The sequence below is a fragment of the Gorilla gorilla genome, chromosome 15 (genome assembly GCF_029281585.2).
Source record: "Gorilla gorilla gorilla isolate KB3781 chromosome 15, NHGRI_mGorGor1-v2.1_pri, whole genome shotgun sequence".
Classification (NCBI taxonomy): domain Eukaryota; kingdom Metazoa; phylum Chordata; class Mammalia; order Primates; family Hominidae; genus Gorilla; species Gorilla gorilla.
In genome coordinates this window covers 25528165-25555796 of record NC_073239.2, presented here as the reverse complement: position 1 = coordinate 25555796, position 27632 = coordinate 25528165, and the positions used below count along the sequence as shown (strand labels likewise).

The following is a 27632-nucleotide window of genomic DNA, read 5'->3' as shown; positions in this document are numbered from 1 at the left end:
GTAATGGAGTGAGGCCCTGCCTCAAAAACACAAAAACAAAACAAAAAAACTTTTATAACATGTACCTAACAAAGATGCAGAGTTAAATTTTATTTGCCAGTCTGTAAAAGCCTTTGATACTCATTTTAAGGGCACTTAGTAATTACAATGCCATTATGTAATTAACTCTGTAGAGAACATTACTTTCAAATAATGGATGGTCAGACATTAAGACAGCCCCAGAGAGCCCCTACAGCTATCCTTTATCCCCTTTTTTGTTTGTTTTTTGGAGACAGCATCTCCCTCTGTCTCCTAGGCTGGAGTGCAGTGGTGTGATCATGCCTCACTGCAGCCTCTACCTCCTGGGCTCAGGTGATCCTCCCACCTCAGCCTCCTAACTGGGACCACAGGTGCGCACCCCCTCCACCCAGCTAATTTTTGTATTTTGTTGTAGAGATAGGGTTTCACTATGTTGCCCAGACTGGTCTCGAATTCCTGCAGTCACATGATCCATCTGCCTTCGCCTCCCAAAGTGTTGGGATTACAGGCCTGAGCCACTATGCCGTCTTTTTATGACACATTTTAAAAGGTTTGCTTATTAATAAGCTTACTGTTAATGAAATTTAGTTCAAAGTTTAAAAGTAGAATGCAGCCAGGCATGGTGGCTTACGCCTATAATCCCAGCACTTTGGGACGCCAAGGTGGGTAGATCATTTGAGGTCAGGAGTTCAAGACCAGCTTGGCCAACATGGTGAGACCCTGTCTCTACTAAAACTACTAAAAATTAGCCGGGCATGGTGGCACGTGCCTATAATCCCAACTACTTGGGAGGCTGTGGTAGGAGGATCACTTGAACCCAGGAGACAGAGGTTGCAGTGAGCTGAGATCGAGATTGTGCCACTGCACTCCAGCCTGGGCACAGAGTGAGATTCCATCTCCAAAAAAAAAAAAAAAAAAAAGTAGAAAGCAAGAAAATATCTCTGTACAGGTAGGCATGAAATGAATCCTTCTCTTCCTCCCTTTTACTCCTTTAACCCCTTCTCCTGCAATGTCTTGAAGTAAATTACTGTCATTACAGAAGAGCAATGCACTGCATCCCCCCAAAACCTTTCTATATGCTTTTGCTACCCCGTTAACAGAAGAATATACAGAACTGTCTTAGGCGAAAGTATGTACAGTAGTCCCTCTCTTATCCACTGTTTCGCATTCTGTGGTTTGTGTTACTCATGGTCAACTGAGGTCCCAAAATATTAAATAGAAAATTCCAGAAATAAACAATGTGTAAGTTTTAAACTGCATGCCATTCTGAGTAGTGTGATGAAATCTTGCACCATCCCACTTTATCCTGCTCTGTCCCGCTCCGTCTTGCCTGGGAGGTGAATCGTCCCTTTGTCCAGCATATGCATGCTGTATACACTCCCCACTTGACAGTCATTTAGTAACTGTCTTGGTTACCAGATGGACAGATCATGAGAAGGGTGAGTACAGTGCAATAAGGTCTTGAGAGAGACTACATGCATATATATATATATTTTTTTTTTCTTTTTTTTTTAAAGACAGGGTCTTGCTCTGTTGCCCAGGCTGCAGTGCAGTGGCATGATTACGGCTCACTGCAGCCTCAACCCCTTGGGCTCAAGCAATCCTCCCATCTCAGCTTCCCAGGTAGCCGGGACCACAGGTGTGTGCCACCCCACTCAGCTAATTTTTTTTATTTTTTGTAGAGACAAGGTCTCCATATGTTGCCCAGGCTAGCCTTGAATTCCTGGGCTCAAGCGATCCTCCTTACCTCAGCCTCTGAGTGCTGGGATTACAGGTATGAGCTACCACACTTGGCCATCTTTTGTTTTTTAAGAGATGGGGTCTCTGTTACCCAGGCTGGATTTGAACTCCTGGGCTCAAGCCATCCTCCTGCTCAGCCTTCCAAGTAGCTGGAGCTATAGGTGCACACCACCATGCCCAGCTTTCACATAACTTTCTTATATTGTAATAATTGTTCTATTGTTAATCTTACTGTGCCTAATTTATAAACTTTATCATAGGTATGTATGTATAGGAAAAAACATTCTCTTTCTCTCTATATATATATAGGATTTGGTACTATCCTCAGTTTCAGATATCCCCAGTTTCAGATATCCACTGGGGGTCTTAGAACTTATCCCCCAAGAATAGGGAGGTCTACTATATATATATATATATGCATGTAGGGGTGGGAGGTCAGGTGCAATGAAGAAAGTAGAAATCTTTTTCCTTTAAATATAGAGACAGGGTCTCACTATGTTCCCCAGGCTGGTCTCAAACTCCTGGGCTCAAGCAGTCCTCTCACCTCAGCCTCCCAAAGTGCAAGAATTACAGGCATGAGCTACCCTGCCCGGCCGAAATCTATTTTTGGTATATTAAGATACTGTCCCAGCCTATGAAATGATCAAATAGTTCATTCTTCTGTGACACTCCAGCCTCTAAAATAGGACATAAATGCATTTTTTTTCTTGAGACAGTCTCGCTCGGTTGTCCAGGCTGGAATGCAGTGGCATGATCTCAGCTCACTGCAACCTCTGCCTCCCAGGTTTAAGCAATTCTCCTGCCTCAGCTTCCCGAGCAGCTGGGATTACAGGCGTGTGCCACCACACTGGACTAATTTTTGTATTTTTAGTAGAGATGGGGTTTCATCATGTTGGCCAGGCTGGTCTCAAAACCCTGACCTCAAGTGATTCGCCCGCCTTGGCTTCCCAAACTGCTGGGATTACAGGCGTGAGCCACCACGCCTGGCCAAATTCACGTTTCAGAGATAACATTCAGCACTGTTCCGTTTGGTTTGTCTGTGTATTGTGGGGGGTAGGCAGTGGAGCCTTTTTTTATCCTGTTCTAAAAATCCACTTGCAATATCAAGGTTTATATCTATAAAAATGCAGACAGTCAATAGTGGACTCCAAACCTGAGTTGTTTTTGGACTCGTTCAGGAAGGCAAAAGGAAGGCTTCTGACCTGTGGGAACAATGAGTGGTTTGTGTGTACAGATACACCTTTGTATCAAGTAGCCAAGGTCTGGGGAAAGCCCAGTGTAGACTGAAATGCTATGGAGGGTCTTTCTCAGACACTTTAGTTGGGAAACACTGTCCTAGTTGGTAGGTACTTCATCAGTAGCACATTCAGGTAACTGCTGAAACTGGTACACCAGAGTAGCTAGGGAGTGAACAAAATTAATTTTTGGGTCACACCAAAATAGTAGTTGAATTACATCTCGGCACAGATTTTAGAACCTTGAGAGAATAACAGTTAAAAAAAAATAGTTGGTAGGTATCATAGGAAACAATATTTAAGAACTTACAGTTGAGGTGGAGACCCTGGTAGATGTCTCAGAACACTTGACTCATGCATATGTGTACTTACAGGCTGTGTCGCCATATAACTTCACTAAGATGCTTTAAGTGACTTTTCATACTTATATTTGGCCAGCCTTACCTTGTTCTTGGACTTTTTCTGAGGAAGACTCCTAATATTTCAAAAACAGCTACGATTTTATATAAACTTTTTGTTTTTATTTTTTCTGAGACAGAGTTTCACTCTTGTTGCCCAGGCTGGAGTGCAATGACACAATCTCAGCTCACTGCAACCTCTGCCTCCCAGGTTCAAGCAATTCTCCTGCTTCAGCCTCCAGAGTAGCTGGTATTACAGACATGTGCCACCATGCCCGGCTAATTTTTATATTTTTAGTTGAGACAGGGTTTCACCATGTTGGTCAGGCTGGTCTCCAACTCCTGACCTCAGGTGATCCACCCTGCTCGGCCTCCCAGAGTGCTGCGATTACAGATGTGAGCCACCGTGCCCTGCCCGATTTTATGTAAAGTTATCAATTTATCTGCTGTAGCCACCTGCCAGACCAGGGTTCAGCAAGCTTTTTCTGTAAAGGGCCAAATAGTAAATATTTTAGGCTTTGTGGACCATATGGTCTCTTCTAACTACTCAATTCTGCCATTGCAGTGCAAAAGCAACCATGTAAATGAATGAACGTGGCTGTGTTTATTTGTGGACACTGAAATTTAAATTTCATAATTTTCACATAAAATATTATTCTTTTGATTTTTTTCCCCCAACAATTAAAAAATTTTAAAGCCATGCGTAGCCATGGGCCATTCAAAAACAGGCAGCAGGCCATAGTTTGCTAACCCTGGTGCCAGGCTAGTCTTGGTGAAAGCTGACTACTGATAGACATCTTAGAGACTTGTAATTATAGCAGAAGATATCTCTCATGGGCAGAGAATTTGCCTTTTAAACAGGTCGATACTGGGCAATTTCAAACATGCTTTTGGTTCCTTAAAAAACCATTTGAGCCAGGTGTGGTGATACACATCTGTAATCCCAGCTACTCCAGAAGCTGTGGTGGGAGGACTGCTTGAACCTAGGAGTTTGAGACCAGCCTGGGTAACACAGCAAGAGCCTGTCTTTAAGAGGAAAAAAAAAAAAAAAAAAAAAAGCTATTTGGCTAAATCAGGCCTAGTGTCTTTCCTTTCACCTATAAGCACAGATATGGTAATAACTGGAATTTGGAAAATCTACTTTGGAATTTGGAAATACAGTCCCTTCTTCAAAACCAGAAAACAGCAGTATCCCGGTGTTTTGACACACAACATTTAAAAATCATTCTTGGATCTCACTTACATCCTTACTTACATATCCTTATAGATACAATAGTTAAGTTGTGGATCTGGTGTTTTTTAAAAAAAAATAACACAAGTAACTGGTCAGTTCTAACTGAGGCATACTTTAAAACTGAACCCAACCACTGGATCACAAGTGTGTGAATATGTATTTCTTCTAGCCTTTCAATTTTAATACCCGTATTTACTATAGAAAAACACATTTCTTTATGTAGTAATTTCAGAAAACTTTGGATGATTCAAAATGACGAGTACCTGCTAAAGCTCTTAAGTCTGATGACTGCATTGAAATAGTCACATGACACAGTTCTGTACGCTGCAAACATTTTAATGATTATTGTTGAGCATACATTTTGGAAATTTTTTACTTCAAACGGCAACAAGTTAAATAAATGTTTATAATATACAAAGAAAATACAACCAAAAGTAAAACTTGCTTTAAGTGTGCCTTGCACTTAGACCAGTGTTTTCCCCCCTTAATACATCTTTATTTTTGAGCTGCACAAACACACTTAAGACTTTGATCTTCATAGTATGGCATTTAGGAAATAAAAATATACTCCCACCTTAAAGAAATAAAAAGGTTGGTGCATGATTATATGCCAAACAAAGAGAGAACACTAGAATACTCTTGATAGTGCAGGCATCATTAAAAAGGAAAAGAAAAAGCTTGAGATGCTCATTAATTCTCTATGTTTTAAGGAAGCAGGATTTTTGACCAAGTAGCTTAAAAGCCAGCAAAACAGGGATCAGTGACGGCAACTGTAGTGTATGGAGTATGAAATGACAAACTTTACACAAATACACTGTTAGAAATTTACCAGTGAACACTGAAGATCTGAGAAGCTGCTCTTTGGAACAGTCAAGTGGGACCACCTTATTCCAGTCACATAAGCCCTTGTAAAGTAACACAGTGTTCTGTGCTATATACTTGCTGGCTGGGTAGTTACAGGATTTGTTTCGTCATTAGCAGCTAAAAAACTTATTCCACATGTTCTTAAAGCCTTAATGGTGGAAAAAAAGGCAAGTGTCATTAGCATGGTGGATCATATACTTCTCTGCACACAAACACAAGAGGCTTCACTAGTATTTTTAAAGTCTCTGATGTCTCCCATTGCACTTCAAAGCTCAATTGAGATGAAAGCCTTTCTCCATTGTAGCAGCTAGCAAGCGCTCTCTCATGATCTCCTCGGAAGAATATTCAGGCAACTTAAGGTAATGCACACATGTATTGACTGATGGATAGCTTGCATCAGTAGCATCAACCTACAACAAGAAAGCAAACACAACAGAAGACCATGAGTTTAAATACTTCTTTCTTTCAAAAGTAAAGTAACTAAATTCCATTTGGATTCCCCATTAGCCAGAGAGCTTGTACCTTGCGTACAACCGTGAGCCTGGGATGCAGGTTAGCCAGTCCACCTGGGGGTAGAGTTGAACAACCAGTGGTAAACTGCAAGAATGCTTTCCTTTCATCAGAAGACATGCCACATAAAACCCTCACAAACCTCAGGAAACCAGGGCTAAAAGAACAAAAATATAGTTATATTGAGTTGACTGCAGATTTAAATGAAAATCACTACCACTACTTTCTAAGGCAGCAACAAGCCCCCTAAAAAACAATATCCTCACACCAGAACAACACATCTAGAGACTCTTGGGTAAGTATGAAATGGGCTAATATAAGCTACTTTAAAAATATCCCTGGCCAGGTGTGGTGGCTCATACCTGTAATCCCAGCACCTTGGGAGGCTGAGGTGGGTGGATCACCTGAGGTCAAGAGTTCAAGAGCAGCCTGACAAACATGGTGAAACCCCGTCTCTACTAAAAATACAAAATTAGCTGGGCGTGGTGGCGCATGCCTGTAATCCCAGCTACTTGGGAGGCTAAGGCAGGAGAATCGCTTGAACCTGGGAGATAGAGGTTTCAGTGAGCTGAGATTGTGCCATTGCATTCCAGCCTGGACAATAAGAGCGAAACTCCATCTCAAAAATAAAAATAAAAATCCCTCAAAGACTGTCTTGAACTTACAAATTGTAAGAACTAAAAAATACTGACAGTGTATGGGGTCCATCTATTCTGCAACAAAGTCAGCAAATCATAAAAACACAGGATGCACTTGCAAAATCATTTCAAATATGGATAAATATACCAAAGGGGATCTGAAATAATTTTTATTCCAGCAAAATAATTATCTTGTATAAATTTATGTAATGAAATAGTAAATGAACGACATGCCACAACATGGATAAATTTCATAATCATAATATGACTCAAAAGAAACCAGACCACAAAGAAAACAGACTACATGATTTCATATATTAAAAGTTCAAAAGCAAGCAAAACTGATCAACATATGGTGATCAGATTAATAGAAAAGAATATGGTGGGAAGGGGGATTTTTGAAGTTGTTTCATATTCTGGATACCAATTATACAGGTGTGTTCACTTTGAGAAAATCCTCTAAACTGTATATATGATGTGTGTACTTATCTGTTATATTCAATAAAAAGTTTAATATAAACGTAGTATATAGCCCAACAGCTTACAATTTACCAAATTTTAAAAATGAACAATTAAAACACAATGAGGAAAGGAATCAACATCAGCCATGATGTCAGTTGTCTTTTTTTTTTTTTTTGAGACAGAGTTTCACTCTTGTTGCCCAGGCTGGAGTGCAATGGCATGATCTTGGCTCACTGCAACCTCCACCTCTTGGGTTCAAGTGATTCTCGTGTCTCAGCCTCCCAAGTAGCTGGGATTACAAGCGTCTGCCACCACGCCCAGCTAATTTTTGTATTTTTAGTAGAAACAAGGTTTCACCGTGTTGGCCAGGCTGGTCTCAAACTCCTGACCTCAAGTGATCCACCCGCCTTAGCCTCCCAAAGTGCTGGGATTACAGGTGTGAGCCACCACGCCCGGCCTGCTGTCAGTTGTCTTTTTGTATCCTCCCAGCCTTATCAGTGGATATGCATTCTGGTAACTGTGAGACACCACTGCTTTCTCACTTACTTTATGATACTCACTGAATTAAAGTTCTTTAGAGAATCTGTCATTTGATTTGGGGAATATAAATAATTTTGTTGATCTTAGAAAATAGTATCACATACCTGTCACGTGTATAACCCAGCTTAGGTTCAGTGTAATTGATAATATCCTCTGCTGCCCAGGATGGTGACTGGTTTCCACAAAGAATCATTTGGACTTCTTCATGGCTGAAGGAACTTAATTTCTCCATTGGAAAAACTTTATTAAACCCATCTACATCGTACATGTAACAGAAACACAAAAAACAAACATACAACTCAGTTTCCAAGTTACGATTCCAAAATAACCAAATTTCAAACCAAAATACCCATTATCAGAATCAATCTAAGTATCTATCAAGGGATGAATGTGTAAAGAAAATGTGGTATTATGTACACAATGGAATACTATGCAACCATAAAAAAGAATGGGCTGGGCATGGTGGCTCACGCCTGTAATCCCAGCACTTTGGGAGGCCGAGGCAGGCGGATCATGAGGTCAGGAGATTGAGACCATCCTGGCTAACACAGTGAAACCCCGTCTCTACTAAATATACAAAAAATTAGCCGGGCGTGGTGGCGGCTGCCTGTAGTCCCAGCTACTCGGGAGGCTGAGGCAGGAGAATGGCGTGAATCCAGGAGGCGGAGCTTGCAGTGAGCCGAGATGGCACCACTGCACTCCAGCCTGGGACTCCAGCCTGAGACTCCGTCTCAAAAAAAAAAAGAATGAAATCTTTCCATTTGTAGGAACATGGGTGGAACTGGAGGTCATTATATTAAGTGAAAAAAGCCAAGCACAGAAAGACAAGTATCACATGTTCCCACTCATATGTGGGAACTTAAAAAGTTGATCTTGGCCGGACAAGGTGGCTCACACCTGTAATCCCAGCACTTTGGGAGGCCGAGGTGGGCAGATCACCTGAGGGTGGGAGTTCAAGACCAGCCTGACCAACATGGGGAAACCCCATCTCCACTAAAAATACAAAATTAGCCAGGTGTGGTGGTGCATGCCTATAATCCCAGCTACTCGGGAGGCTGAAGCAGGAAAATCGCCTGAACCCAGGAGGTGGAGGTTGCAGTGAGCCGAGTTCGTGCCATCACACTCCAGCCTGGGAAACAAGAGCAAAAACTCTGTCTCAAAAAAACAAAAACAACAAAGTTGATCTCATAAAGGTAAAGAAAAGAATGGTATCAGAGGCTGGGAATGTTGCATGTGGGGGTGGATGAAGAGAGGTAGTTTAATGGGTACAAACTTACAATTAAATAAAAGGAGTAAGTTCTAATGTTTTCTAGCATAGTAGGGTGACTATAGTTAACAATAATATATATTTCAAAGAAGCTAGAAGAGAATAATTTGAATGTTCCCAACACATAGAAATGATAAATGTCCAAGATGATGGATGTCCTAAATACTGATTTTATCATTACACATTCTATGTATCAAAATGCCCCATAAACATGTACATATATTATGCAACAATAAAAAAATACCCATTACCGATGAAATGGACAGAAGATGAATATTCAACATTCATAAATGTTTGAATAAACAAGCATAAATTAAGACAGCTTGAAATTAAAACTGTATTTTAAATTAGAAATCCCTGCTTAACATCACAAACGTGAACAGAGAGAGAACATTCAGTTGCTATGGTCAGTATGCAAATTCTTATTACTACTCAGTCTGGAGTTCACCAGCTCTTTCTGTCATACAAGTCAGGCAAAACTGTGTTCTCATTTTCAAAAGTAATTTACCTTGTAATATACTTTGTTCCCATCATGATTCTTTCATGTTAATTCATCCTGATCAAGTAATCTAGAATGTATGCAACCTATGTCCACTTTCTTTCTTTCTTTGTTGAGGCAAGGTCTCCCTCTGTTGCCCAGGCTGGAGTGCAGTGGCACAAACATGGCTCACTGCAGCCTCAGCTTCCCAGGCTCAAACTATTCTCCCACTTCAGCCTTGCAGGTAGCTGGGACCACAGGCACATGCCACCACATCTAGCTAATTTTTAAAAAAATGTTTTGTAGAGATGGGGTCTTGCCATGTTGCCCAGGCTGGTCTTGGAACTCCTGGGCTCAAGCGATCCTCCTGCTTCAGCCTCCCAAAGTGCTGAGATGACAAGTGTGAGGAGCCACCACCACACCCGACCACCAGCAATTCTTTTTTTTTTTTTTTTTTTTTTGCAGCAGAGTTTTGCTCATCGCCCAGGCTGGAGTGCAATGGCGTGATCTCGGCTCACCGCAACCTCGCCTCCTGGGTTCAAGCAATTCCCCTGCCTCAGTCTCCCGAGTAGCTGGGATTACAGGCATGCACCACCATGTCCAGCTAATTTTGTATTTTTAGTAGAGACAGGGTTTCTCTATGTTGGTCAGGCTGGTCTCGAACTCCCAACCTCAGGTGATCCTCCCGCCTTGGCCTCCCAAAGTGCTGGGATTACAGGTGTGAGCCACCGTGCCCAGCCGACCACCAGCAATTCTTGACCATAATTTCAACTGTCTCAAAGTGAAAGGAGAGCAATTATTCTAAAAATCCTTTAAAATTACCTCTAAAGGCTTCCATTTGTTTCTGAATACCCGTATGCATACAAAAGTCAAACATCAAATCCACATATTCTTCTGCATTATCCATTGTTATCATCTGCAAAAGAAAATTTGTCAGTATCTAGGAATATTTCAGGAGTGTCTAGTACAACTGGCCTTGCTAAGAGGGTATTTCAGAACTTACAACTATATTAAAAGCAAACTTTTTACCTCATCTTCACCACTTGGCTTGAGATCCACAGCTGTAAAACCATATATTCTTGAGGAAGGGCAAAACTGGAAATTTAAACTGGGAGGACAAAAAAGATTAAATTAACTGACATGCAGCTACTACTAATGGTGTTTAATTTTTATAACATTACTATCATCTGCCATCAGTGGGTACAAGAGAAAAAATTAAATAAAATAACATGGCTATCAAAACCATAAATCCCACCCCTCTCCTCCTCCAACAAAATCAGTACACCAGCTTAGAAGTTGAGGACTTTTTAAATACAATATTCTATGGACAAAATCTACTAGGCCAACTGTTATCAAATCTGTCTGGCTTTGCAAAGATTCCATGAAACCACCTTTCTATATTTTACTTCTAACTTATGGCACAAAATTAATGAACTAAAAATTTTGCAATGAATTATGACAGCAACATGTTTGTAAGACTTTTAGGAAGAAACTGTTGCTTTACTGAAGTCAATCACGCTGTGTACAAAAATACATATTAAAAAAAACCTTGAATATATAACCATTTATCAAACACAGTTTACCAACATTATCAGCAAACATTAAAAAAAAAAGGCCTTGCAGTTAACCTAAAATCACAGCTGAAGATATAATTACCTGTACAATAAAGTAACAGAGTTCTATCAAAAGTTCTGCAGCATCTCAACTGCTACAGCCATTGGTGATAAAGCTGACATACCAACCAATTTTTGAGCTTTGCAAAGTGAATCATATATTAGCAGATGAATTTGTCAAGATATTGTTGGCTCTGGACATTTTACACAGGCATATAAATTCACATTGGCTAAGTCAGGTAATCTTCTAAAGGTTTGATGATTAATAAACTAATATTCTAGTATTCTGAGTGTTGTCTTTATAATATTAAATCAAAGGTTCAAGTCGATCATCAATATTTCCTACAGCATATTACTGTTTTTGACAGACTATTTACTCATATATTGCAAATCAGTGAGGACAAAGAAACAAAAGCTTTAAAACTTATTCACTCATTGGATTGAAGAATGTACATATAATGCTTACCCTAAATCCTCTATGCTAAGTGGAGGCCCAGAACCTGATGGATTCTTCAGCACTAGTTCCTGTAGTTTTGTGTTCTTCTCATCTTCAGAAAGACCTTTGTTGCTTAAAATTTGGCGCCTCTTGATAGCAAGGTCTTTAATTTCTTTTAAAAATCTGGCTCTGTGTGGGTTTACTAATTCAAAGTCTTCCCAAGTCAAAATTCCATTAAACCAAGCTGGGGGTTTTGGTTTAGGGGGATCAAGAATAAATTCTGATTTTGAATCCTCTTCAAAGCTTCCTACCGAGAGTGAATCATGACCTTCTTCTGTAGAAGCTTCAGACTGACTTTCAGTACAGTGTAAGTCTCTATCACCTCGTGACTCATAAATCAGTTTACTCATATTGCTTTTAATGTCACCCATACACATAAGTTTAAAAAAAGGTTTAGAAATAGGTAAGTCCACAAGTCTATTGTCTTGAATGCATTTGGCCAAGAAAATTCCAAGGAAATGAAACAGTTTCGTGATCCTTTCAAGCTCATCACTGTCCTGTGGAAATGGTGCTGTGAACAGTCCACATGACCTCTGCACATAATATCCAGGAGGTTTCAATCCACCTCCAAGATCAACCTAATTTTTTAGAGGGTGAAATGCAAATAAAATTAAACAAAAGGTAATAGAAACTAAGCCTATCATCATCTAAGAAAAAAATCCATAAACATTAAACATCTTCATGAATTTGGCTATCTAAAAGTATATAATTTTATTAAATAGCTTTTGGTGACTAAATTTTATCGCTTTAGAACTATTTTAATTGTATCAAGATTATTCAATAATAAAAGTAGAGTCAGAAACCTGGCTTATGCTCTGAACACATAACCTATTTTTAACACTTTTGAAAGCAGAGTCACAACTCAAGTCACAAAATGAGAAATATTCTTACGTGACGAGATTCATCATCTGGAAAATTATCATCACAAAGCCAAGCTCCCAAGTCAGTTCTCTGGAATTCTGCTGCCACCAGAGCATAAAACTCTAATGTGGGTCCCAAGCCAGTTCCTTCTTCTCCTAAAAACTCAACCTAAAATATGAACAAATAAATTGTGGGTTAAACTTAAAGTTTGGGGTGTTTTTAAAAATAATCTAATTCTTGCCAAAATTTATCATATCTGATCCAGTAATGTACCTTTTTTCAAAATAGCAGTGTATATATATTATAAACAGCACAGAAGTGTTTTTTTAATTTTCCTAAAGACAAGAGTCCACTTGTTGTACACTATTACATGCTTAAGCACTGTGCCAAGCATCATTCATACATTTACTTCTCACAACAACCCTGCAAAATAATTATTTCCTTTTTACACCAAAGGAAACCAAATCTCAGATAAGGAGGTTAAATAATTTGCTTGAAGAAATGATGGTGAACAGACTTTTGTGTGTCTCTGTGTGACACCAAAGCCTAGACTCTTCCACTTTTTTATTTTTATTTTTTGAGACAGTTTCACTCTTGTTGCCCAGGATGGAGTGCAGTGGCACGATCTCAGCTCACTGCAACCTCTGCCTCCCGGGTTCAGGCGATTTTCCTGCCTCGGCCTCCCAAGTAGGTGGGAGGCCATGCACCACCATGCCTGGCTAATTCTGTATTTTCAGTAGAGACAGGGTTTTACTATGTTGGTCTGGCTGGTCTCAAACTCTTGACCTCAGGTGATCCACCCACCTCAGCCTCCCAAAGTGCTGGGATTACAGGCATGAGCCACTGCGCCTCGCCTCTTCCGCTTATTTCTGAGTTAAAGACACTTTAAATCATTTTTGCAACAGGAAGAGTACGGACAAAAACCTTTAAAGTGATTGCATAAAGTATCATAAAAACTACAGCATATGGTTTAAAAAAAAAGATTATCTATATTAGAAGAATGTAAACAACTGGGCATGGTGGCTCAAGCCTGTAATCCCAGCACTCTGGGAGGCCGAAACGGGTGGATCACTTGAGCCCAGGAGTTTGAGACCAGCCTGGGCAACATAGTGAGAACTTGTCTCTATTAAAAAAAAAAAAAAAAGAAGAAGAAGAAGAACATAAGGGTAGGAGGAATACAATGAAAGTCTGTATATAAAGTGAAAGACGTAAAGCCTTGGACATCTTCTAGAGATGTATCATATTTCTTGCAATTAGTTTATGATCCAAAAGTTAAAAACAAACCAATTGGCTTCACCCCCGTGACAGGAGACATATTTCCACTCTTCCTCATATAGGGAATACTGTGTATATGAAATAAAACCAACAATGTCCACAGTAACATTTCTAAACTAAATATATTAAATGTCATACTACCATTTGCTATAACATGTCTCAACAGAGACCAGTGACATAATACCAAGCACAATTCAAGTGAAACAATATTACAAAACCAGGTGCTCCCAAAATATCGAACAGCAGTTTAATGTAAGAGTAAAAAAGAATCCCTTGTGAGTACTACTATTTTAGTCCAACTTTGTTATGAAATGGGTAGAAGCCCTCAAGCAGAACAAGCACTTTGCCACCTCAAGAGTGGAGATCTTCTTTATTGCTCATTAATGGCACAAGACCTAACCCCTAAGGAGGTGGACTGACATCCTCTTATGAAAAAGATGCTCTGCCAGAGGAGAAGGCTTCTGCCTACAGAATAGGAAAACCCCTCTTCATGTTTACCTACCACAGTTTTTAATGCAGTGAAGATACACATTGGGCTGGTTCCCTAAGTATCATTCCTGTTCCCTAAATCTAATTTTATATAAGATTACCTCAAGAACTGATTTCCGATCTGCATGTATTTGCATGACATTCTCAGCCCATTCCATCAGTGACTCGCCACGTGGAACTTTTACTCTTTCATGCTTGAGACGACCAACTCGAAACTCTCCAGGGTCATCTCGCCTAACACTGCTTGTGGTTCTCGTTCGTTCCACAGTGGCTTCACGTCGGTTCTGTAACCATACTATTGCTCTGAAATAGAAAAATATCTATGAGCTGCGGCATACATTAACAGCTGAATGTACTACTAAACGAGCAACAGAATTCAAAGATTTAAGAAATTAAAAAATAGTATTTTATCAGGTGATTTTTAAAACACAGTAATCTTTTTTTGTTACATAAACTGCTTCCTGTCACAAGTAAAAATATATGAAACTCCTTTTATTATAATCTGCCTTAAGCAAACTGAGAAAGTACTGGGTCTATATTTTGCCTCCTTATTTTAGCAGTTCAATAAAAATAATAATCTGTTGTCCAAGCCCCAACATCATTCAAAAAAATGACAAATGTTTCCTATCAGAGAAATTTAAAAATGATTAAGCTATCTTTCAAACTGAAAGCCACCATCAAAACGGTAATTATAATTTTAAAACAATTTTTCTTTTTCTTTTTTTTTTTTTTTTTGAGATGGAGTCTTTTTCTGTCACCCAGGCTGGAGTACAGTGGCATGATCTCGGCTCACTGCAACCTCCCTATCCCGGGTTCAAGTGATTCTCCTGCCTCAGCCTCCCCAGTAGCTGGGATTACAGGTGTGTGCCACCACGCCCAGCTAATTTTTGTATTTTTAGTAGAGATGGGGGTTCTGCCATGTTGCCCAGGCTGGTCTTGAATTTCTGGCCTTAACTGATCCACCCGCCTCAGCCTCCCAAAGTGCTATGATTACAGGCATGAGCTGCCACACCCGGCCACATTTTCTTTTTTTTAATAACAATCCATTTATGGTGGGAGGAAGAACCGATAATTAAGAATAAGAAGCTGAAGGTTCTACTCTCATGTGTGCTACTATTTTCTCATGATCTTAGGCAAATCAGCTAAGTACGTGCAGAATCAATTTCCTCATTTATAAAACAAATTATAATCAATGCCAGTTATCACAACATGCCTATAGTTCTATGTATATAAATGCTTTGTAAATGGCATTAAATGGTACAAAAATGTAACTATCAGGGAAGAAAACAAACAGTTTAAATTATAACTTTTTTTTTACAACTATTTTGGAAGAGTACTTAAGGTAAACAATCATTCAACAAAATATTTATTGAGCACCTACAATGTGTCTTGCTCTGTCGCCCAGGCTGGAGTGCAGTGGTGCAATCTCGGCTCACTGCAACCTCTGCCTCCCAGGTTCAAGCAAATTCTTATGCCTCAGCCTCCTAAAAAGCTGGAATTATGCCCAGCTAATTTTTGTGTTTTTTGTAGAGATGGGGTTTTGCCACATTGGCCAGGCTGGTCTTGAACTCCTGGCCTCGAGTGATGTGTCTGCCTTGGCCTCCCAAAGTGCTGAAATTATAGGCATGGGCCACCGTGCCCAGCCTGGAAACAGAAACTTTTTAAATGCTTTTTTTTTTTTTTTGGTAAATTACTTCTTCCATGATTAGAGGGACTATCTTCAAACTAGTACAAATATTTCGTAAATAATATCTGACCATTTTCTAACCAGTTGAGTAATCTGTTGCACAATAAGCCATCTCACATCTTTCAGTAAGAAATACATTAAATTTGAATAGTAAAGACATTACACAATTACGCTTAGGACAAAATTAAAATTTGCCTGAAGTATTTCTTTGGGGGAGAGGACACCACACTTCTACTCAAGGAAGAGAAACATTTTTACAGTCCAGAGGTCTTTTATTTTTATCTTTATTTTTTATTTTTTTTAGATGGAGTCTCATTCTGTCGCCCAGGCTGGAGTGCAGTGGCACAATCTCTACTCACTGCAAGCTCCACTTCCCGGGTTCACGCCATTCTCCTGCCTCAGCCTCCCAAGTAGCTGAGACTACAGGTGCCCGCCACCACACCCAGCTAACTTTTTGTATTTTTAGCAGAGATGGGGTTTCACCACGTTAGCCAGGATGGTCTCGATCTCCTGACCTCATGATCTGCCCGCCTCGGCCTCCCAAAGTGCTGGGATTACAGGTGTGAGCCACCGCGCCTGGCTATTTTTTTTAAACACCATTATGCATGAATTCACAGAGAAGAGGTTCCAGCAGCTCAGACTTCTTTCCTTTGGTTTTCACACAGTGCGCTTCTCTGGGTGGAACAGGCTGGCACTTCAGCTAAATGCAGGTACCTTTCTCTTTGGCTTCCTTCTTTTTCTGATCATTTTCCTTCATGTGTTTCAGGAAGCTATCTCGGCTCTTAGAGTGCTTAATGTGCTCAATATGCACATTAATTCTCTTGGTAAGAATCTTGCCCTTGTTTGTTTACAACAATGCCATTAGCCACGCGTGGTGGCGTGCACCTGTAATCCCAGCCACTCAGGGGGGCTGAGGCAGGAGAATCGCTTGAACCTGGGAGGCGGAGGTTGCAGTGAGCCGAGATCACACCACTGCACTCCTGCCTGGGCGACAGAGCGAGACTCTGTCTCAAAAAAACAAAAACAAAAACAAAAAAACAGCAATCCCAACAGCCTGCTGGGTAACACTGTAGACTCTTCCAGTTTAGCCATGGTAACACTTGTGGGGCATTCCTTTTTGAACAGTACCCATTCCCTTAATGTCTACAGTATCACCTCTCTTTTAGATTTGCATATACGTGGCCAAAGGAACAACTCCATGTTTTCTAAAAGACCTAGAAAACATCTATCGGGTATCTCTCCTCCTTTCCTTTGGATTAGTCATTTTGGTGAATTACTAGAAGATTGGTAGTTCAGGCCAAAAGGCAATGCTGACTATTCTTTATAAGAATACAAGATAATATATTCCCTCTATCAGTCTTGACAGTATAGTTGTACATTTTCAACTTACATAACATAAAAGCATACTTATTCTAAAAACATAAAAAACAGTCTTCTTACCTTGAGGCACCAAATGCTGTACATGTGAAATAAAGCTGTCTAGTTTCAAATGGTATTAGAAAAGGACATTTGCTGGTTAATTGTTCACACCAGTCTGGCAGAGCCCCACTTGCCAGTGCCAATGGTTCCTGCGAATTAACAAATAATAATGTCTTAGTGCTATAAGGCATTCATGCATGCATGCATGCATTCATTCATTCATTCATTTTTTTTTTTTGAGACAGAGTCTCACTCTGTTGCCCAGGCTGGTGTGCAGTGGTACGATCTCGGCTCACTGCAGCCTCTGCCTCCTGGGTTCAAGCGATTCTCCTGCCCTAGCCACCCAAGTAGCTGGGATTATAGGCATGTGCCACCAAGCCCAGCTAATTTTTGTATTTTTAGTAGAGACTGGGTTTCGCCATATTGGCCAGGCTGGTCTCAAACTCCTAGCCTCTAACGATACACCCACCTTGCCCCCAAAATGCTGGAATTACAGGCGTGAGCCACCACACCTGACCCTATAAAGCAATGATTAAAAATTACCAAGTCAATTATAAACCTGTAATTAGGAAATAAATGCAAAGGACCATATAGCTCAAATTACCAATCAGAGGGAAGGGAAAGATGGTGAGAGGTAGAAAAGAAAGTAAAGGGAATATTAGGAAAAGTCCAACAGTAATAAAGAGTTCAGCTGTCTGATTTTATTACCTCAATCTGCTGTAATATTTTTGTTGTAATTTTTTTGCTAGTGAATTCATCTGGTGGAAAAGTAAACTGAGGCTGTTCATCACCATCTATAAAATTAATTAATAAAATTAATAAAAATATAAACTGACTTGCTTTAAAACTGCTATAGAAATGAAACAAGGCTTCTTACAGACCTTCCTGGGATATTCTTGAATAAGGGTCACTTGCAACTATATACAGAATACGCAGAAGCTGAAGGACATCTTCTACTCCACAAGAGTTCTGTCCATTGCCTGCTTTGGCCTGAGGTTGTTCTTTTGTTAAATTAAGAATATCACTACTTTGAAGAGCAGAAATGGCCCCCTGGTTTAACCCAGACTTTGTTCCATGCTCACAAAAATCCTATAGAAACAATTAGAAAAACTGGCCATTAATCACATTTTCAAGAAAAACAGTGTATCATTCTATCAATACCACTATGAAAGGGTTGGAATTTTTTTAAGTGCCTTCTTTTTAAATAAGAACATAACACAAGACATAAATCAAGGCATTCTAAACCATTAAAATTCCCAAATAAAATATAACCACTCTAAGCCATGGTCAAAGTCTGCATTCAGATCCAATGCTACCAGCCATATTTGAAATTTTAGAATTTGTGCATTAACAGTGTTAATTCAACCTCATTTTTAAAATTATGTCTCAATGAACTGCTGTTCCTTAAGAAGCTTCCAAAGCTGCAAAACAAAGCACGAAGCCATTTGCAATCAAAATAGTGTTTTGATGCCAATATATACCTTATATGCAGCTATGAGCTGAGAACAATTTCTGTTTTTCCTAATACTTTTATTAGTGCCAGTTAATTTCCAGTGGCGCAGGAAAGCAGCGTCTGCATTCTTCTGCAGGTAGGTTATCAAGTCATTCTTTGGTAATTCATCAGTGCCAAGGTACTGCTCCACATGCTCTATAGACCAGCAACCCTACAACAGGAAAAACCAAATGTTGGCCTTTCCCAATTATAAAGTCTCTGATATTTCACATGCATTACATGAGGTAGCTTTAAGATCATGCACTTGGTCTAATCTAAAGAATTCCATGTTAGTCATTCTTCCCTTCAATGTTCAATTGCAGTACTGTGTTAGTTTTACTATCTTTCTTCTTTTAACTAAATAGCCAAGAGTAAGACCAATGTTCTAAAATAACTTACCATTTTTCCATTTTCCTTTTCTTTATCAGAATCCTTCATTTCTCTGTACATGATTCTAAACATGAAGATATTCAAGTTAATTCATATATAATTTGTGATTATTTCCAATAAGGCTTCAATTCTTTAAAAAAAAAGTGAATGTCATTCACTAGACATATGCCTGCACTGAACACTGAACTCAAGGAGGATTCTTTTTTTCTATATTTTTTGTAGAGATAAGGTTTCGTTATGTTGTCCAGGCTAGTTTCAAACTCCTGGTTTCAAGCGATGCTCCTACCTTGGCCTCCCAAAGTGCTGGGATTAAGGTGTGTCACGACACCCAGCCTCAAGGAGTATTTTTAAGAAAAAATGTTAATTTGTTAAACATAAGGCAAAGTAGCAGAAACCATATTCCTGAATTATGATTTATAAATTTATCATTATTACAAAGAAAGCATGTATCAAATCTAGAACTTTTAAAGATATGACTGTATCAAGTGTTATGCAGCATTAGGTGATTTGGTGGTTGTGAAACATCACTGAGTGCATTACACAAAACAAAATGGTATAGCCTACTATCTACGTAGGCTATGTGTTATAGCCTATTTTTCCTAGGCCACGAACCTTAACAGCATATCACTGTACTGAATACTATAGGCAACTGTAACACAATGGTATTTGTGTATCTAAACATAAAAAAGGTACAGTAAAAATGTGGTTTTATAATCTTATGGGACCCCTGTCATACATGGTCCATCACTGACTGAAAAGTTGTTATGTAGCACATGGCTATAACTGTTGTAAAAATACAATGGGATAAGAAACAGGTTCTCTGTGTCTAGATGGAAAGAAGGATAGAAATAACAATGATCAGGAGTGCTTATGTTCAAATAAGGCAGTTGAGATCAATTTTTAAACTGCAATAAAAATTGAAGGGAGGTTTTCCTAGCTCTTGGGAACTTGGGGAAAAAAAACTGAAGGGCGGGAGAACACTGTTATGATTTTCTGTTCTATTTCAAAAGGACCTACATTACTTTTATTGGCCATTACATAAGATTATCAGTGATGTTAAGAGAACATCAGAAAACATACTAATAGAAGTGAAGTTACAGTAAGAATGATGATATAATTTATTATTATTAAATAACAATTACTTTATAGATAATATTTACTGAGCACTTAATATATCCTAGGGGGTAATGAAAACACTTTGCAGGCCAAGCACAGAGGCTCAACACCTGTAATCCCAGCACTTTGGGAGGCTGAGGTGGACGGATCACTTGAGCTCAGAAGTTTGACACCAGCATGGGCAACATGGTAAAAACCCCATCCCTATAAAAAATACAAAAATTAGCTAGGCCTGGTGGTGCACACCTGTAGTCCCAGCTACTCAGGGGACTGAGGTGGAAAAATCACCTGAGCCTGTGGAGTTTGAGGCTGCAGTGAGCCATGATCGCACCACTGCACTCCACTGCACTCCAGCCTGGGCAACAGAGAGAGACCTTGTCTCAGAAAAAAAGAAAAGTAAAGAAAACACTTTATACATGTTAATTCATTAATTCCTTAAAACCACTCTCATTTTATAGATTAGGAATGTGACGCACAAAAATGTTAAATAAATTTACCCTAAGTCATTGATAATTATTTGTACAAAGAAAGGCAGGTGTTAACCCACACACCCCCAAAATCAAGAACAGAAAGAAGATACTTAGTACTCATACACGATCTTAGTCAAAGAATTCAAATGACGCTCTTTTCAACAATTACGTAAGAAGCTAGTATAGACTGTAAATGTCCTTCTACTTCTAAAACGTAATCATTCTACACCAAGAGTCCCAAACACTATTATCTGTTCCTGTAAGCCAACAGAATAAAAACAAAATCTTTTCTGTTCCTATAATCCAAAATAAATGGAATGCTTCTTGGCTCTACACTAGGACATTATCTACCAAAACATTAAGTTAAAATTTCTTACGTGTATGTGGGCTCCCAAATACGCCTAAGTTTATCTGATTTCACACTGCCATTACAGGACAATTGAAGCAATTTTTGTACATAGTAAAAGATGGTTGATCTGAAATTGGTGAGTGGTAATTCAACTTCACGAGTCGTTCCAAGACCTGTTACTTTCAAAGTGAGAGCTAATCGAGGTGACGGAGTACATTCGACTTCTTCCAAGAGTTCTGAATGAGGGGTCCCTAAAAATTTGGAAGATGGGTGAAAAACAATTATACTAAAACAAGCAGTCCAAGAAAGGCCACTACACTAGGCGACAAGGCTACATGAAATCCAAACCTCTCTGCCATACATTAGCTAAAGGATGTCAGCTACTTAAGACTCTCTGGGCCTCGACATTTTTGTTTTCTGTTTCTTTTTTTTTCTTTTTTTGAGATGGAGTCTTGCTCTGTTGCCCAGGCTGGAGTGCAGTGGCGCGATTTCAGCTCACTGCAACCTCCGCCTCCCAGGTTCAAGCAATTCTCCTTCGTCAGCCTCCCGAGTAGCTGGGATTATAGGTGCCCAACACCACATCTGGATAATTTTTGTATTTTTAGTAAAGACGGCAGGTTTCACCATGTTGGCTAGGCTGGTCTCAAACTCCTGCTCTCAAGTGATCTGCCCGTCTCAGACTCCTGAAGTGCTGGGATTACTACAGGCATGAGCCACTGCACCCAGCCTGTTTTCTGTTTCTTTTGTAATGGAAATAATTACACCTACGTTACTGAAAGAGTGCTAGAACAGAATACATGTGTATGATAGAGAGCTCTCTCATTTTTACATGAAAATAATACTAACTGTACGAATACTTAGGAAACATTTTAATTTTATAAATGAGGCCAGGAGCGGTGGCTCATGTCTGTAATCCCAACACTTTGGGAGGCCGAGGCGGGTAGATCACTTGAGGTCAGGAGTTGAGACCAGCCTGGGTAACACAGTGAACCCCGTCTCTACCAAAAATGCAAAAATTAGCTGGACATGGTGATGCTCACCTGTAGTCCCAGCTACTCAGGAGGTTGAGGCAGGAGAATCACTTGAACCTGGGAGTGGAGGTTGCAGTGAGCCGAGATCACACCACTGCACTCCAGCCTGGGTGACAGAACAAGACTCCATCTCAAAAAAAAATTTTTTTTATAAATGAGAAAACTAAAAGTATCCATACTCAGAGAAAACCACACATTCTGGGCCAATGACGTGTCAACCTTTTATCACACTGAATAACTGCATCATGAGGTAAACACATACACACACACATATAATTAGTTTCATAATGTATTTGGAGAATGCTCTCATTTTTTATTAGCTCATGAATGTTTTCTTCATTATCATGATCATCTTCTAAAATATTATTTCATTCACTGCACAATATCCCACTGTACCTAAACAGAGGCATATCCCTGTTACTGGACATAATTAAGGTCATTTCCAATTTTTTGAAAATATAAATACTTCTACAGTCACCTATGTGTACAAAACGGGGTACAGAGCTAATATTTAAAATTACCAATGGCAACAACACTTTCTCAGAAGATACAAAATATACTGGCAGAGAGCTCTACAAAAAGTTTGTGCCTATTTATACTCTCTAGAATGTGTTTTCCTTTTTTATAATTCATTTTTTTTCTCTGAGATCCAAAGAAACAAGATTTTCCTTTTTGAAGGGACCTTAGAACACCTTGATTCAGTCTATCTATCCTCCCCAAAGAACATTTATACAACCGAGTATACTTCCTTTCATATTTAATACAGGTGTCTTTTTTTTTTTTGAGACAGAGTCTCACTCTGTCACCCAGGCTGGAGTGCAGTGGTGTGATCTTGGCTCACTGCAACCTCTGCCTCCCGGGTTCAAGCAATTCCTCCTGCCTCAGCCTCCTGAGTAGCTGGGATTACAGGCATGCACCACCAAGCCTGGCTAATTTTTGTATTTTTAAGTAGAGACGGGATTTCACCATGTTGGTCAGGCTGGTCTTGAACTCCTGACCTTGTGATCCACTCACCTCAGCCTCCCAAAGTGCTGGGATTACAGGCGTGAGCCACCGTGCCCAGCCTAATACTATCAGGCTAAAAAATACACTCCTCACTTAATCAACAATTTAAATCTTTGTTAAGGATAATTTACTGATTATAATAGCTGACATTTATTGAGACACACATCAGGCAGCATGCTAAGCACTTTACATACCTTACTTCATTTAAGCTTTTTAACCACCTTGTCAAACAGGGACCTTTATTCTCTCATGTAAGAGATGAAGAAATTCAAGCTTGGATAGTTTTGGTGACTTGCCCAATGTATCAGTTTCCTACTGCTGCTATAAAATATTACCACAAATTGGGTGGTTTAAAATAACACAAACTTGCCAGGTATACGGTGGCTCACACCTGTAATCCCAGCACTTTGGGAGGCCAAGGTGGGTAGATCACTTGAGGTCAGGAGTTCAAGACCAGCCTGGCCAATGTGGTGAAACCCCGTCTCTACTAAAAATACAAAAATGAGCTGGGCATGGTGGTGCACGCCTGTAATCTCAGCTACTCAGGAGGCGGAGGCAGGAGAACTGTTTGAAGCTGGGAGGTGGAGGGTGCAGTGAGCCGAGGCTGTGCCACTGCACTCCAGCCTGGGTGACAAAACAAGACTCCATCTCAAGGGAAAAAAAAAAAAAACTACCACAAATTTATTATCTCATAGTTCTAGAGGTCGAATGCCTAAAATGGATTTGCAGGGTTTCATTCTTTCTAGAGGCTCTACAGAAGAATCTGTTTCCTTGCCTTTTCTAGCATCTAGGAGCTGCCCATATTCCTTGGCTCACTGCTCGTCGTCACTCTGACTCCTGTTTCCTTAGTCACATGTTCTTCTCTGACTCCTGCCTCTTGTGATTACGCTGTGTCCACTTGGATGATCCAGGATTATCTCCCCTTCTCAAGATCCCTAATTACATCTCCAAAGTCTCTTTGGTCTGCTTTGATAATATATCGTAAGTTCCAGAGGTTAGAACCTGAATGATTTTGGGGAGCAATTAGTATGCCTACCACAATCTAAAATAGAGTTTTGTAAGGGATAAGGTTGTCACCCAGGCTAACTGACTCTAGAGGGCATGACTGTAACCACTGGATAGCCTTTCAAAACTGAGAGGAATAAATCCTTAGAAATTTTGATCCAGTAGAAAATACAGTAAAAATTTCCCACCTTTAAATGGGACTTTGCCTTAAAAATTGCACAAATACAAAACACATGTTGGTTTTAAAATTTGACATAATTTGTAATTTGCTCCTTTAAAAAAACCTTTACTTTTTAAAGAATTTGTGGCTGACTAAAAAAATTTTTTATAACCTGCATACACAAAACTAAAAAAAAATTTTTAATAACGTGCATACAAAAGCACCACCTTACTTTCCATATCTGATTTAGTATGTATTAAAATTAAATCACAAAACCAAAACATTCTGTACCTGGGGGTGGTATTTCTAGATCAGTTGTCTGCTGGACATTAGTACGACCAGGTCTAGGATCAAAAGCAGGAACCAATGCAGAAAACTGTCTCTTTAGCACATAATCATCATCCCATGTTCTCCGGCGTCCTCCTTTAGTTTCGTACTCTTCTTCTTCCTATCAAAATAAAATTTCACACACAAACATAATAAGATGCAAAATTTCATTGTTGCAAAAGCAATGTGTTATTTAGAACTACTGCATTTCCTTAGCCATATTTCTTAAACCCAAAATGAGCTAACCTAAACATGTATAGATACATACATTTCTTCATCATTTCAGTTTACCCAAAGTAAGTTGCATCGGTGATGGTTATACAAATCTACACATTTCACCAAATGATAACCATTCATGGCCAGACGTGGTGGCTGAAGCCTGTAATCCCAGCACTTTGGGAGGCTGAGGCAGGCGAATCACAAGGTCAGGAGTTCGAGACCAGCCTGGCCAACATGGTGAAACCCCATCTCTACTAAAAATACAAAAAATTAGCTGGGCATAGTGGCGGGCGCCTGTAATCCCAGCTACTCCGGAGGCTGAGGCAGGAGAATCGCTTGAACCTGGGAGGCGGAGGTTGCAGTGAGCCGAGATCGTGCCACTACACTCTGTACTCCACCCCGGGAGACACAGTGAGACTCTGTCTCAAAAAAAAAATAAAAAGATAACCATTCACAAACATCCTCAATTTCCTGGCTTTGTTACTATACTAAAATTAGGTAATATGAAACTAGCCAATGGCAAAAATTAGGTAAAGGGCACATAAGACCTCTCTGGAGTATTTTTGCAACCTCCTATGAACCTATAATTATTTTAAAATAAGTTGGTTTTTAAAATGTAAATTACATTTCATACTGAATTACTTACATACCAAATAAAATGCTGGGGAGTTGCTTTAAATTACTATGAGGCAGACAGCATGTAAGTACACACGTGCACATCCACAGTTTGGTTTAAACACTTAACTGAAACAAACTGACATTTGACAGCTCTGGTTCCAGAATGTCTGGGTTTGCATCCTGGAACCAAAACTACTATTACATGTATGACTTTTAGCAATTACTTCATCTGAAAATTAGGGCTAACAATAACCCTGAAAAGGTTGTTGGAAAGAATTAGTTAATATACATAAAGTATTAAGAACTATGCTGGCCAGGCACAGTGGCTCATTCCAAGGCAGGCAGATTGCTTGAGCCCAAGAGTTCAAGAACAGCCTGGGCAATGAAGCGAAATCCTGTCTCAAAAACAAAAACAACTCTAGCACTTAGTTAGTGATCATTAAGTGTTATCTATTAATAACTACTACTACTGCATCTACTACCACTTCTACTACTACTAAAACTACAAATCTTAGATACCATATATTAACCATTTTAATGTATGTTTACTATTACCCAAAGCAACGTAAAGGGGTTTCAAGCATTAAACTCCTGCATGCATTATGTCACAGCAATCATGGATTCTATATAGAATATGAAACCCAACCAGTAGGGGAAGTTTCTTTGTGTAACTGTTTGGTAGCTCCCTCCTCTCACCCCTTCCACACTGCACATTTTTGTAGGCATTTAGGTTGGTGCTTTACTATAAAAGGGAAAAATATACATATGGTAGGGAAGATAAACATGAAGATATTACCTGCTCCCCAATAGGTCGGCTCCCTGCTCCAGCAGGTACCTGTGGTAGCTGCGAGGTAACAGCATGATGCGTTACATCAGAGCGGGAGCCAGCTCGACGTTGCAGGGATGGGCGTCTCAGAATCTAAAATAAAACAATCCCAAGAGATACATGTCTAATTATTTGACCCATATATGCCCCCTTTCAGCCATGATCTGAATATATTAACCCCTATTAACAAAAGTGTCACTGAAAACTTTTTCATTAGCCAACTTCAGAAAAGTTATGAGTTCAATGTTTTAAATTCATCATGCATTTTATACTAACCTCCTTCATAAGAAGTATTGTGTTTTCTTAGCAACCATATACTAAAAGCATTTTAAAATTTCTTTACTCCATTAAAACTCAACTTATCAATTTTTTTGAAATCTAGTAACATTTTATAAAGAGAAATTTTAAATTTACAGTTAGTTACAATAAAGGGTATTTTTTAGGCACAATTTTCAGTTAGAAGACAATCCTAGTGGTTAAATATTGAGAGTTCTGGATCACATTGCCTATGCTTGGGTCCTCACTCTTCCACTTAACTCTGATGATAAGGGCAAATTTTTTTTTTTTATGCCTCTACTTCATTCCTTCATGTGACAACTAATGAAAAAACAGATGGACCCTGCTTGCAAAACCATAGGTACTAAAAAACAAACTCCAGGGCCACTTCAGCCTCTTGAGTAGCTGGGATTACAAGCACAAGCCACTGCACTGGGTAAGTTCATACACTGTGTGTGTGTTTGGGTGTGTGTGTGTCAGGGTCTCATTCTGTGGCTCAGGCTGGAATGCAGTGATGCAATTATAGCTAACTGCAGCACGAGCCACTGCACTGGCTAAGTTCATACACACACACACGTGTGTGTGTGTGTGTGAGATTCTGTGGCTCAGGCTGGAGTGCAGTGACACAATTATAGCTCACTGCAGCATGAGCCACTGCACCGGCTAAGTTCGTGTGTGTGTGTGTGTGTGTGTGTCTGTGTGTGTCATTCTGTGGCTCAGGTTGGAGTGCAGTGATGCAATTATAGCTCATGGCAGCACGAGCCACTGCACTAAGTTCATACACGTGTGTACGTGTGTGTGTGTTTGTGTCATTCTGTGGCTCAGGCTGGAGTGCAGTGATGCAATTATAGCTCACTGCAGCCTGCAACTCCTGGACCCAACTGATTTTTTACCTCAGCCTCCCAAGTAGCCAGGACTACAAGTGCCAAAGTGTGGGACTACAGGCACGAGCCCTATACCCAGCCTAATTTCACACCCTTTAAGCCTGTTAAAACATCATGTGACATTCTATAATTTTTCAAATATAAGCAACTTATTTTCTTTAAGTGGAGAATCATAAATGCTCAGATTAAAACTGCTTTTCTTAATTAACTACATTTTTTATACTGGTGCCACATTTCCTT

General features: G+C 39.6%; 1 protein-coding gene across 18 annotated transcripts in view; it reads right to left on the bottom strand.

Annotated features, from left to right (window-relative positions):
- Window positions 1-4945: 4945 nt before the first annotated feature.
- HECTD1 (HECT domain E3 ubiquitin protein ligase 1) overlaps window positions 4946-27632 on the bottom strand; it is a 107962-nt gene continuing 85275 nt past the window's right edge. For 11 of the 18 annotated variants that reach the window (XM_031002007.3, XM_031002009.3, XM_031002010.3 and 8 more), the window contains 16 exons: window positions 26203-26325; window positions 24534-24690; window positions 21070-21292; window positions 19116-19170; window positions 18706-18888; window positions 18106-18313; window positions 17933-18018; window positions 17246-17373; window positions 14220-14421; window positions 12385-12522; window positions 11464-12071; window positions 10414-10492; window positions 10207-10300; window positions 7744-7894; window positions 6012-6156; window positions 4946-5899 (listed from right to left, as the gene is read on the bottom strand). In XM_031002007.3, coding sequence (XP_030857867.1) covers window positions 5762-5899; window positions 6012-6156; window positions 7744-7894; window positions 10207-10300; window positions 10414-10492; window positions 11464-12071; window positions 12385-12522; window positions 14220-14421; window positions 17246-17373; window positions 17933-18018; window positions 18106-18313; window positions 18706-18888; window positions 19116-19170; window positions 21070-21292; window positions 24534-24690; window positions 26203-26325 — 2718 coding nt within the window. In that variant the 3' untranslated portion in view covers window positions 4946-5761. The remainder of the gene's footprint in view (window positions 5900-6011; window positions 6157-7743; window positions 7895-10206; window positions 10301-10413; window positions 10493-11463; window positions 12072-12384; window positions 12523-14219; window positions 14422-17245; window positions 17374-17932; window positions 18019-18105; window positions 18314-18705; window positions 18889-19115; window positions 19171-21069; window positions 21293-24533; window positions 24691-26202; window positions 26326-27632) is intronic. The other 7 variants (XM_055361340.2, XM_055361341.2, XM_055361342.2 and 4 more) reach the window with 1 other exon arrangement.